The following is a 13,007-nucleotide window of genomic DNA, read 5'->3' as shown; positions in this document are numbered from 1 at the left end:
TCAAACCCAAATGGGGTTAAGGGATGGAGGTCAGCATTGTGCAGGGGATGAAACTTGGCAAACGGTGTTTGTTTGCTGGGTGGTATTTCCTTGAAGATCTACAAAACATTAAGACTTTCAGAATTATAATGTGAATTATATTGTCCACTGTTGAATGTTGCCTGTGTGCTCAATGACATGTCATGAATGGAGAACCAACGCTCCAAACTTCATGATCTTGACCTTTGAAAGTCTCCCTATGGTTTGCATCCCTCTGTGAGCTGATTTTGTACACTATCAGGCGGGGTGATGGTAAGTTTTCTCTTGCATTAAAGAGCTGAACTGGCTCATGGAAAGGTCTGAGAAGTGCCTGTCTGTCAGGGAGAAAGAAATACGGGGAAGTGGTGAAGCAGGACCTGCTTCCTGCAGTCATGAGCTGGTAAAGCAGCTCATCTGCTTGTGGAGCTGCAGCTGTGATGTAAAGACACGGATGTTAATGTTTGGAAAATACTATGCTGGGGTTCATCACTGCATGATGAGAACGGGGTTAGTGGGAAGGATGCTCCGTATCACAGAGGAGTGAGCAGTCAAAGAGCAAAGGAAGGTTTTGTAGTGGAGGGTGTGAAAGAAGAGTTGAATCAGTACATTTCAGTACAGCAGTTCAGAACCGGCAGCAAATGTAGTTGGATATCAGAGTATGTTGCCAATAGAAGTCGGCCTCTGCTGTTGGGGTGCAGTGGTGGTTGTGCAGAGTTCCTCTCCGAGGTGCTTTTCTAGCTGCTGTCAGAGCTGAAGTCTGCAACCCCGCCAGAAAAGCTGCAGTGATTCTGCTGCTGTGGCACACGTAACAGATCTGCTTTTCTGAAATAGCAACTACAATTTCTCCACGGATGGCTTCAGTGGCTCAGGAAGTAATGCAAATCACAGCTCATCGGTTGGTGTCCAGGGTGGAGTGGACTGGATGAGAAAACTGGCCTTCCGCTACCGCAGGGTACGAGAGATCTACGACAAATACAAAACTAACGTTGGAGGTGAGTGTTCACCTGCACCAATATCTGAGCACTAAACAGTTTGTGGTGCCAGACTCCGTCCTTCCTCAGAGCTTTTGCTTTCCTGAATGTTTGGACATGAAAAGTAACCATTCTCCTAATGCTAAATGAGATCAAATCTCTGTGGAATCTAAGAGGGTACATCTTCCAAAACTGAATGGCATGCCAGTGCAGTCTGAGAGTTATCATGTAGATAGGGGTGGTCAGTCAATCCTGTATCTAAGAGAAAATTTTGGTGCAAACAGTGTCCCTTTGCTAATTTTGTATGAAAGGCTGCCTGTCACTCTGCTTAGAGCGGACCTAAATGACTTACATGTCATGCTGCTTAGGAGGTCTTTTCACTCGTGTCTTCACAAAATCTGTCTTTCATCATGCCATTGTCAAGAAATACCGCGTTCACACTTTTGGCTGTTGTGCTCATAGTCTGACATGACATCTCTACCATCTGTTCACAAAGTCACTTAAAAACATCTAGTTTTGCTTCCCTTCCAATGCCAAAGTAGTAATAATGATGCAAAGCACAGATATCAAATGTAGATAAATTTTCTGTTTAGTCTGAATCTTGGCATTGACATCCCTGGGAAAAGGGTGCTGCTGGAGCAGCTCACCTGGCAGGGTGACTCGGCCTCATGGGTTGTGGGTTTGGATACCCTTTGCCTGCACAAAAAAAACTTGATAGAACGTTTTCTTGGACATATTTTCTGAAAACCAGGTGTCCAAAACTGTAACTTTCAGCCTTAAAAATTATCAGTGTAGGTCTGCATTTCAGTATGAAGCAATTACCTTATTTCTGGTAGGGATCAGACCATTATTCCATATTTTGCACGTGGGAAACCTGGGTGCAAAGTTTTTCAGGACCTGTCTAAAGCCACATGGTAAAGCAGTTGGCAGCGCAGCCCACAATGAGTCCCTCCGTGGCCTCATTGTCAGAGGACTGGTGTATTTCAGGGCTGGAGTGAGGTGGGAGGTTTGTACGTCATGGCTGGAAATAGGGTGGAGAGAGGTTCAGACTCAAGGTGCTCCTTTCTTCTTGTATTTACTGACGGGAGCAGGTTTGAGTGTATGGGCTCCATTTCTGTCTGCTTTTAATTCAAAACTGGATGCTTTGAGAAAATGATATCTAAAAGGGATAAAAAATATGGGGATTAAAAAAAAAAGGGGGATTAAAAAAGATATCTAAAAGGAATAAAGTGGAAAGGGTCCTTGGGAAGTAGGAAGTCAGAGAGGGCAGGAGTTCCTTCCCCTGCCGTCTGTGGCCTCGGACAACACCTATTGCTGAGAGTGCTTTGTACAAGAGAAATGCATTTTGTTGCACGTATCCTGAGAAATGTCTTGAAATAATCAGAGAAAAGTATCTGCCCAATTCCCCACAGTCAGAGTCACAGATGGGTGTCTGGGCTCATCTGTGTCGCTGGAAGCTGGTTTCTCCCGTTGCCTTGAGACAGTCTCAGCTTTCAGATGCTGTACCGTGCATCACATCACAGTACCGTGTTATTTATTGCAGAACAGCTGTTAAATTGAGTGATGTCTCTCTCTATGTTAGACTTGCCAGCTCAGCTGGGAAAACTTGTGTTGCTTGCCTTCCAGGCCTCCTTAGCCCACAGAAGAGGGAAGCTCTGCAGCGACTAAGGACCGATATAGAAGTGCTAACGGATTCCTGGCTGGAAACTGCATTAAAGTCCCTGCTACTCATACAGTCCAGGTATGGAAACTGGAAATGTGTATGTTGCTTTCTCAGCCCTTTCTCTCACTTAGATTTGCATGCAGTGGTTTGTTGCAGCAGTGTCCATATGTAATACTACTGCTGCTTGTCACAGGTACTGGGAAGCAAAGTGAGTGAGTACAGGAACTCCACTCCTGAGCACCCTTGGGGATTTTTCTGCTGCAACATCTGTTGTTAAGAAGGTCCCCTTAATAGGGCTGTGCTCACAAAATTGCATTTCTGTGAGAGAATTTCTGTTTAAAACAAAAAACAAACAAGCAAAAACCACACATCAAAATCTTGGCCTAAAAAGCCTCTTGAAAGCAGGACGACAAAGCACGTGGCACTTTGGAAAGCCAAGCAAGCTGCCCAGAGTAGCCCTCGGCGCCACTGGCCACAGATGTGCTTTTACAAGTGTTTTTTTTTCTTTTAGAAAAAACTGTGTGAACATCCTGATCACAACAACCCAACTGGTGCCAGCTCTTGCCAAAGTTCTCCTTTATGGATTGGGCGAGGTGTTTCCCATCGAAAATATTTATAGTGCTACAAAAATAGGTAAGGGGTTGTGCTGAGTACCTGAGTACCTGGCACTGAGGCATCTGCTGCGGGTTAGCTGGGATTTTTACACAGAAAATACAATTTCTGCAGCTGAGCAGCCCCCATGGCTGCTGTGGTCCAGCTGGCCATGTAATAGTGGTGGCTCCTGGCCTCACAAGCTGAACTGGGTGTTAACCCCTTCCCAGTAAGACAAGAACGTGTTTCTGTACTGGGAAGAAGGGACCTGTTCAGGCTTCTGTTACTCTCTGCCTAAGGCTCATTATAGTGGGGTTGTCTTTTGGCAGGTAAAGAGAGCTGTTTTGAGAGGATTGTGTCACGATTTGGAAAGAAAGTCACCTATGTGGTAATTGGAGATGGGCGTGATGAAGAGGTTGCGGCTAAGCAGGTGGGTTTCTAGCTCTGCAGAGGTGGGATGTGGGTAGATGCAAAGGGAAGTTACTGCAGCAGTCTTTTTATGCAGGGACTCTCTTTCCAGGGCTGAACTCTTCAGGCCAGGGGTAGCCAGGAGGAAACTTTGCCTTTGATGCAAGAGATCTTTCACTACATTAAGATGGGGAGTTTTCTGGCTCTTCGGGGTTTAAAGTTTCTGTTTTACTCTTGTTTAGGATTGTGTATAACATTGTCCCTGTAAAACAGTATCTTGATGTAGCATGTCTTGATCGTAGCCTGCAGCTATCAGTTAGGATAATGCAATTTCTCGGAAGCACGGAGGGAGTCAGGACTCGGTTGCCCGCAGTCAGATCAATACATAGCATCTACCATTAGTCTGAATTACAAACAAGGAGCAAACAGTTTGATTGATTTGGACTGAACAGGTCATTCAGTCATGCTAATGAAGGGCAGTGAAGTGCATAGATTACTGTCAGGACATCGTCTCTGCGTGCTTCATGTTGTCTGCCATGTGCCAGAGTTGTCATCTATGCAGGTTCCCTGGGAGCCCTGGAAAGGCTTTCCTGGGTGAAGTAGCAGCTCATAGCCGAGCGCTGAGGTTTCCAGCATGAGCATGCAAAGCAGCTGATAGTCAGTGCTGGTGCCCATCATAAACAGATGTGCAGATAAGAGAGGTTTCAGGTACCCATGTGCATATGGCTGAGGTCCTTCCTGAACATGGTATGCTCAGACAGTGCTGTCATAAACGCCGTATTGCACAACCCTACAGGTGTACCTTGACCGCTTTCACCTAGCTGTAAAATCATTACGATAAACCTGACTTTGTCATCTCTCTGTTACAGCACAACATGCCTTTCTGGAGGATCACAAATCATGCAGATCTCGTGTCCCTTCACCAAGCCCTCGAGTTAGACTTCCTGTAAGAAGTTGGAGCAAAGGCGTGACTGCAGCTCCTGCAAGCTCTCTCCATCGCTGGGGAGGAAGAAATCTCATACATTTGGGAACCCACTTTTCAGCTTGATGAAGAAAACATACCTAATGCAAACTGTACAGTAAAACATGACACCAGGTTATTTCCTCAGGAGTACAGGCCCTGCCAAGTACAAAGGTGTCATATAAAGAAGCACTAGACTCAGCAGAGCTAGAGCTTGTCTGAAGAAGAGACTTACAGAAGCCAGCTGAATTCCTCTAGCAGGTAGTCTCCAGAGGGAGAGGGTGATACAACAGCAGAAGTATTTGTAAGAGCCTTCTCCTTTCGATTCAGCTTAGTTGTAGAACCCAAGTAAACACAAAACCTTATTTTTATAGAAAAATACTGATGGCAGAGCTGAACCTCCCTTGTTTCGCAAAGCCGAAAAGACCTATGTTTTTTTTCCACGGGAAATATTAATGAAAATGTCAAAAATACCTCTATTGCTGTGAAATGTGTCCTCTCTCCTTCCCTGGGTGTTCAAAGCAGTTAATTTATTACAATGTCCTTATGTTATTTCCTCAACATGGGATTACTGGAAAATAGAAAGATAGGGGAATGTTTCTGGGGTACGTGGTTCCTTGTAGAGGTGTTGGTGTTCTGAGTTGATCCCGGTGGCTTCTAGTCAATGTGCGCACAAGCCCTCTTAACAAGCAGGAGATCATTGGATTCCAGCTATCCATGACCCACACCATAGATCCCACAGATTTCCCTGTAAAGGAAAACAGAACTGCCTATGAACAGTAGATACAGCACAACACTATTGCAGACTGCTCAGATGTGAACAGAGTCCTCGTCTGGACTAGGAATAATTTGAGAGAACTAAATCCTCATGAATGTTACAAAGAAGGGTATGGTTATTAACCTTCACCTCTGCTTTCCTGACTCCATTTGTGAAAGTAAGTTCCTTTTAGTAGAATCAGATTCAATTTTCTTGTATTCTTCTTTGCATTAGCCTAACTACATCGTTAGAAACAAAACCCTTGTTAAGAGGGACTTAATTTTCTAAGACACTGTGACTTGGCAGCCTGGAGCACGCTGGCCTTGGGAGTGATGGTTACGCTGATTTTTCTGCTACCATCCCAGAAAAAAAGGCTGGAGTCAGTGACCTGCAGTACCACTAGCCAGAAATAGCCAGCTGGAGACTGGGGGCTGGCACAGGGCGCTGGTTTTGTGCCAAGTCAGCCTGTGTTCAGTGGTATCTGCCTCCTCCCTGTACCCCGATGGCACCAAATCAGCAGGTGCCTGGGGTTTCTGCAGAGAGGACAGATGTCTGCTGTGCCCCATCGCACGCCTCTGCTGCTCCTGCTGAGCCAAACACCACAGCTGCACTCAAACCCCTCCAGATCTCTGGTCTCCAGCCCAGCATCACCCGTCTGGGACCCGTGGGGGGCTGGTCTGAAAGCATGTCACTTCAGGGAGGACACTGACCCACTCAGGCTGTGCCCACAGGAGCAGGTGATGTGTTTGCTGCAGTCCTTTCATGGCATTAATTAATGAGGAATGATTTCCATCAGTGCTGGGGGAGTTGCTGGGCCAGCTCAGCACATGCTCTGCTCTGCCCCAGGAGTGTCTGTTCCTAGGCCAGCTCCGGTCACCACCACGGAGAAGGTGCGTAGAGCAAGGGGTTTGGGTCCCCAGAGCTAAGGGACTGGACACAGAGGTCTCTGTTTCACATGTTCCTAGCTCCAGTTTTGCTTTTTTAAAAAAAAACTTAGAGGAGATTCTCTTTCTCCAAGGTTGTCACAGGAGTTGGGAGCAGTCTGCTTTCCATCCAGCTCCTTGCTAGTTGTTGGCCTTGTGCTCTGATCTCAGGCGGATGCTCCGGGTCATATTTCCCCAGGAACTCTCTGCTTCAGGAGCATGCCATCTGTGTAGAAGCTGCTGTCTGTGAGCACCATGGCCTCTCGCCCCATTAGAAAAATCTGAGGAGCCAATTTCTGCTGTGGGTGTTCCTGAACAGCTCAGTGGAGGGGATGTCTTCTGGCTGCACTGACAGCTGCTGCTCTGCTCACAGCTGCTGGCCCAGCAGAGCCCCTGGAGCAAGCTGGGGACGTGCTGGGTAGTGCTCAGCAGCAGAGGTTGAAGAGAAGCAGGAGCAGGAGCCCATGGTGGATGTTCTCCCATCTGCCATGTACACAAGATGGTGAGCTCAGGTGTGTTACCAGGTGTTCCCACGCAGCTGGGGCAGCCCGTGTAGATGTGTGCTGGTGTTTCACAGCAGCGGGGGCCCGTGCAGATCAGGGAGAGATGCCACAGGGCTACAGCTCCATTACTGCGGGGTCCATAAAGGGTCCAGTTCATCTGGGGTCCCTGTGTTGTTACTGCATCAGCCAGAGCAGATCTGGTAGGAAGTGAGCCGTGCCGAGAACCAGCCCCATTGCTCCCAGGGTCTGAAATGTTACCAGAAGATCAGGACTTATTCGCAGTCACAGAAGATTCTGTGCTGGATCCTGAACATCTCTCTGCGGGTCCCCAGCCCATCCAAAGGTCTCCTGTAGGCGGGCCTGGGAGATGTCCCAGCCTGTGAAACAGCCTGTTCGGAGCACGTCTTGTACTCTGGCTGGCTGAGCTTTGGGATTAAAACCTGTGCCTTAACCTCCCACCATCCGGCGTGGCTGAGCAGCCCCTCTGCTTCACTAACGTCCAAAGCAGCTTGCAGGAGAGCTGTGCTGGCCCACGCTGGGAGGTGGGATGTGTTTTGCCCAGGCACTCCCAGCAAGTGCTGGACCCAAGGTACCGAGCAGCCTGGCAGCTGGCTGGCTTTGCTTTGTGTTTGTTTACTTTAAAATGTTTTAAGGAAATTTTAAGATGTCGGCAAAATTTTAGCTGAGTGTGGAACTCTCGCAGCCAGTGACGGTTCATACTGATATTTATACGATGTTTCCTTGAATGTATGTAAAGTACTTTTATAATAGGAGGTTGATGGTACATTTCTGTGTTTATGTTTAATAAAGGTTGACCTGGCTATTTTATTTTTTCCTCTGTTGGCTGAATTTAAGACTTTTCCTGTCTCTCATGTGGCAGGAACAGCACCTCTATCCAAACATTGATTTTTTTTTTTCTGTCTCTGTGCTCTCCCGTTACCCCCAACCCGGCTGTAGCTGAACTGATGACAAACCCGAATGCCTGAATGAATGCCAGCCTGCTGGCCCGGGGCACTGATGCCGAGCCTGCCTAGGTGCTACCGGCCTCCCCTCTAGCTTCACCGCAGCCGTGGAGGCTTTAAAAAAACCCCACCTGATCCACTAATATTTGCTGCCTCCAAGAGCCCTGGGGGAGATGTCTGTGCTGGCGCTCATGGAAAGCAGCAGGACGCCCCGGAGCCTGCAGCAGCCCTTGCTACGCTACCAATCCCTCGGCAGCGGGAGAGGGGTGAGCCCCACGTGCTGCTGGCTGCAGAGCCTTTACCTGTTCGTGGTCTGTGTAATGGGAACTGTCCTATGAACTGGAAAAAAAAAAATAAAGTCTTTATTTTCTATAGTCACTGCTTCAGCCTATTCTCTGACACCCCTGCAGTCAGTCCCTGTCCCCTGCGATGGCCTGGGCCGGGAGCCAGCGGTGGAGGTTCCGACTCCCTGCCTCTGCTGTGGTGCCCAGGGGAGGCACACGGCGCTTGGATAGTCCCGCACAAACCTTCCCTTCCCTTTTTCTTTTGTACAAGGCCAACAAACAACCCTCCTCCCCACCTCTGCTCCAGTGCCACTGTCCTTGGCCACAGGCTTGTTATAGGAACAGCTGTGAAACGAGCATTTCAGCTACTCCTCCAGCTGCATCCTGCTGCCTCCCCCTGCCCTTGTGTGGGGAGGTCCCCTCCTGGGACAGGGTCCTGCCGGGAGGGTAGGTGACGGAGGCGAGGAGAAGAGGCCAAGGGCCAACGCTGTGGGCAGCCAGGATCTGCCACGGCTGCTGGCTGGGCAATGGAAAAAAGCCAGGGGCCATTTTGGGGCCTGCTCGGATCTTGGCACCAAGCCGGGGGGCAGCTCCGCCTAGGAAGCAGTGGGTGTCAGTGCCCAGGAGCCAGCACAGCCCCACACTGACCTCATCAATGGCCACCTATGGCTGAGAAACCAGTCGTGGCCAACTCCAGCCCGGTCATGGCGTCAGGAGCACCGCCCGGGGTGTGGTGGTGGGAATGCCAGCAAAGGGACCATGAGGTGTCCATAATAAGCCAGAAGCACTGAGCCATGCTGCAGCCATACACCGGGACACAGCAACTGCCCCCCCAGGAGGACGGGGTCCCATGGCGCTGCTGCACCCTGCCAGCCCCCCACCCCACAAACAGCATTTGCTGCTCGAAGAAGAAACGTGACAGTCTGGGGCAGCAGCAAAGGGGTGACCTGACCAGCCCAGGCCCCAGAGCCCAGCTTCAAGCATGAAGCTTCAGCTCTGCCCCTCTCTCAGCCCGCAGCAGGAAGGGAAAGGCAGGAAGGGACCCAGCAAATGGCAGAAGCAACGTTTCTGTCCATGGAGAATCCACATTGGAACGTGCTTCCCCATTTCTGAAGGGAAAAGCACTGCCACAAGGCAGGGTCACAGCCCCCATATGCCCTGACCCTACACCATCCCACAAGACCCTCCCCAGGGTGCAGGCACCCCGCTGCCCCTGCCTGCCAGGGGCGGCCACTCTCCCGGCACAGGGAACTCCCTGCCTCCTTCCCCATCCCACCCTGAACACAGCGATAACGGGCGATCTTTGACCTTAGCAGCAAAACAGAAGGAGGAAAATCCTGGCTGGAAACAGATAGATCAGATAGCTGCTCCCAAGGAGGGAACAAGCTCTGCCCCACCAGCACCCACCTCCCCAAGCAGCAACGGCGGCAGCAGGCACAGGAGAGGCACAGACAGACAGAACAAACCATTGCTCTTTTTTTTTTTTTTTTGAAAAAGCTAATAATAAATAACGAGAGAAGCTGACACGACAGTGCAGCCACAACACGCTGGACCCCCCACAAACACCGTGGTTCTCCCCGAGGGCACAGCCATGGGAGCTGTGCTGTGTGCTGCGGGACTTGCCGGGTGCTTGCACATCACCCCTGGTTTCTGCCTGGTCCCTCCAGCTGCCCAAAACAACAGCCTGGGGGGACAGAACCAGGAGCAGGACTAACAAATCTGTCATCTCCCTGGCAAGTCACTTTGGAGGAGCCGGCCTCAGACAGCAGACTCAACAGCAGCATCCCCATTCAGGAAGCGCTGCCCTGCTGGCCGGGAGATGGGAAACTGGGTCTGGGCCAGCCACTGCATCCGCCTGTTCACAAGGTCTGGCACCGAGAGCGAGCGAAATGCCAGCCCATCGCTCCTCGCGTTGGCATCCACCTCGTCATAGCCACGTTCTTGCTGCGCCTGCACATTGGGGTGCAGCCACTGGTAGTACATGACTCTCAGCGCCAGCCCCAGCAGATAGCAGGGCAGGGTGGCGGAGACCACCGGGACGAGGTACGAGTGCTCGTCAGAGGGGGACCGGCACCAGAGCCAGGAGAGGGCCAGCAGCGTGCTGTCCACCAGGATGAAGCCGTGATAGATGATGCTGCGGTACAGCGTCCTCCCCTGAGCCACGTTGAACCAGCTGAAGTAGAGGATCACGGCCACCATGGCCCGGTAGAGCTGCTCGGGGCCAGGCGACTCCATGAAGTCTGTGCCCTGCAGGCTGACCCAGACGAACATTGCCAGCCACACGAGCGGGAAGTGGACAGCCACGCCATAGGGCCAGAGCAGGGCAAAGAGGGCGACCGCGAGGATGCGGGGGCAGATGAGGAAGAGGTTCCACAGGAAGTAGACGATGGAGGAGCCCAGGCTCAGCCCGTACTTGTCCTGCAAGAAGGAGCGCAGGGACTGGTGGTAGTCCAGTAGAGACCAGGTCACACACAGGAACGCAGTGCAGATCCCCAGTCCTGCAGACACAGTGGTGGAGATGCTGAGGGCAGACTGAGGGGGACCCAGCCTGGCTCAAACCTCCCCCTGCCCGGCATTGCTAAAATGAGCTTCCCACCAGCTTGCAAAGCAGCTGCTGCGGAGGGTCAGAGCCTCAGCACCTGTCTCTCTCCCCCGGCGTTCTGCCCTCCCCGAGGAGGAGGCTGGTGCCTGGCCTTGCCCAGGAGGTGGGGAAGAAGCAACGGGACCGAGCAGCTCTGCAGAGCCCGTCTCCCAGCCAGGGAAGCCCCCAGCCCACACGGGCAGGAGATGAGTGCTGGCTCCACCCAACCAGCGCATGGTTGGGCTCCCCGTTTCATTGCAGTGACACTTGCTCCCCACCCCAGAACGGACACCAAAGCACCTCCTCGGTGGCCTGCGCTCCACCCTCCGTCCACATGCACAACAGCATCTCCCCACTCCCCAGCGGGCTCCTGATTTCTCTCCTGACCCTCAGCCTCTCCTGTGGCACATAGGGGAATGACGACAGAGGTCCTCCAGCTTCAACCCTCCCAACCCAAGCTCAGCATAGTCCATTGGGGCATGCGAGCGCAGGACAGGGGTCCACCCTCCTGTGTGTCACATCAAGGGAAGGAGTGACATGGGAGAAGAATGACACCTCAAATAAGGACAGATGAACAGTGTCCTGCTGGGTCCTGCAGCCCCTGGACAGCCCATCTGGTCTGTCCCGTCCAAGTCTGCTCTGACCTCAAGCCTGCACCCCCGCAGCGCTCCCCCTCTGGCCCCAGACCCCTCACCCTGGGAGGGCTCTGCCTTGTTTGTCCGCAGGATAACGTAGAGGAGCAGGGTGAGCTGCGGGGTGTTCTCCAGGAAGGTCTCGAAGAGGCGCAGCATGCTGATGTCGTGGGAGAGGAAGGCTATGCGGCTCTGCTCCTCCTCCTCCTCTGCCTTCGCCCAGCACACCTTCCAGCCTACCTTCAGAGCATGGAGGCACCTGTGTGGGGACCCGGCCAGTGGTGAGGGGCTGCTGGGTGGCAATGCAGCACGCCCCTCGGTCCTCACGCTGCCCTGGCAGGTCAACTTAAAACGCTCCGATTTCTGCTCAAACCACTCCCTTCCCCTTCCCAAGCCAAGCACCGCAGGTGTCCATGTGATGCCCAGCCGCTGTGTGAAGTTCAAGCGTGAAACTGAGCATCGCCCTCGGTGGAAGCAGATGGATTATTTCCTTCCCCTGGGAGGGGAGGCACGGTGCAGCCATGCTGCTTCCCCAAACAGCCGGGAGAGCTGAGGACGGGACAAGGTTTCGGGGCGTTCACTGCTCCCGCAGGCTCTGACACCCAGCCCTGCTCGGTTTGGCAGGAGGCCTCTGGCAGCGGCGACAGCACCGGGAGACGGAGCAAAGCCGGTGCTTTGGGACATGGGTGGGAAACTTCAGCTGGAAACCAACGCGTTTCCACCTGGCTCCAAGCCAGGGCTGGGCCAAACCGCTCTGCCCGGGGAGCCCCTTGGCACCCCGACACCCGGGGATGGGCGGGGCGGGGCACCCGGCCGCCGGGATGTCCAAGGGGCTCCCCGGGCAGAGCGGTAGCTGCAGGGGGTCGGGCCCCCGTTCCCCGCAGGAGCAGGGTGCGGGGGCAGCCTGGGAGGGCGGGGGCACGCCCGGGGCTGGGGGGAGGTACCGGAGGGATGCCGTACCTGAAGAGGAAGCCGAGCTGGAGGAGGTGGAGCGCGGCGAGCAGCCACGGGGGCACGTCGGGGCGCAGGGCGGGCGGGTCGGAGCGGAGCCAGAGCCAGCTGCAGGCCTGGGTGGCGACCGAGGCGGCGGCCAGCAGCGCCAGCGCCAGCGCGGCCCAGCCGGGCTGCCCGCCCCGCGCGTACTCCGCCGCCCCCCACCCGTCGGCGCACACGTCCAGCGCCGCCGCCGCCGCCCCCGCCGCCGCCAGCGCCAGCTGCAGCGGCCCGAACCGCGGGGCGGCCCGCGGCGCCATCGGCGGGGCCGGCACGGGCACGCCCGCTTCCCGGACCCGCCCCGGGCAGGCCCCGCCCCCGACCGGCCCGCCCCGCCCCGCCCCCCCCCCGGGCCTCGCCGGGCCGTGCGGCGCCCCCCGCCCCTCTCCCCCCCCCCCCGGGGCCGCAGCCGTGTCCGTCCCCCCCCCCCCAGCGCCCCTCCCCAGCCACCTACAGACCAGCGCTTGCTCCAGGGAGCTCTGGTGCAACGGAGCTGGAGGGGACGGCGGTGCCGGGAAGGCGGAGGGCCCAGCCGGGGGCAGCCAGCCCTGCGGGTCCGGCAGCGGGAGGGAGGCGTTCGCAGAGGGGGGCCCCCGGCCGTTACCGGACTCCCGCCCTGAGCCGGCTGCCCTAGGGCCGGCTGGGAGCGCCCCGGCACAGCCCGCGACAGCGGCTCTCGGGCAGCCGCAGCATCGCTCCGGCACACGCTCTGAAGCGGTACCGGGGGCAGCTGTGCCTCCTGCGCCCTGCTCCTCCTCCG

The 13,007-nt window shown here is 54.3% G+C and overlaps 2 protein-coding genes across 5 annotated transcripts in view; one reads left to right on the top strand and one right to left on the bottom strand.

Annotated features, from left to right (window-relative positions):
- The window catches only part of EYA3 (EYA transcriptional coactivator and phosphatase 3), a 76,443-nt gene extending 68,312 nt beyond the window's left edge, over positions 1-8,131 (top strand). For 3 of the 4 annotated variants that reach the window (XM_076357620.1, XM_076357621.1, XM_076357619.1), the window contains 5 exons: positions 850-1,010; positions 2,616-2,730; positions 3,164-3,285; positions 3,573-3,673; positions 4,521-8,131. In XM_076357620.1, the coding sequence (XP_076213735.1) occupies positions 850-1,010; positions 2,616-2,730; positions 3,164-3,285; positions 3,573-3,673; positions 4,521-4,601 (580 nt within the window). In that variant the 3' untranslated portion in view covers positions 4,602-8,131. The remainder of the gene's footprint in view (positions 1-849; positions 1,011-2,615; positions 2,731-3,163; positions 3,286-3,572; positions 3,674-4,520) is intronic. The other variant, XR_012996946.1, reaches the window with a different exon arrangement.
- Positions 8,132-9,548: 1,417 nt separating this feature from the next.
- On the bottom strand, positions 9,549-12,507 carry XKR8 (XK related 8). The gene is made up of 3 exons (XM_076357212.1): positions 12,215-12,507; positions 11,317-11,513; positions 9,549-10,539 (listed from the first exon to the last, which is right to left on the bottom strand). The coding sequence occupies exons 1-3, from the start codon at positions 12,505-12,507 to the stop codon at positions 9,800-9,802; spliced, it is 1,230 nt and encodes a 409-aa protein (XP_076213327.1). The 3' UTR covers positions 9,549-9,799.
- Between the last annotated feature and the right edge of the window lie 500 nt (positions 12,508-13,007).

This window comes from Aptenodytes patagonicus, chromosome 21 (genome assembly GCF_965638725.1).
Source record: "Aptenodytes patagonicus chromosome 21, bAptPat1.pri.cur, whole genome shotgun sequence".
NCBI classification, from domain to species: Eukaryota; Metazoa; Chordata; class Aves; order Sphenisciformes; family Spheniscidae; genus Aptenodytes; species Aptenodytes patagonicus.
This window is presented reverse-complemented; position numbering and strand designations above follow the sequence as displayed.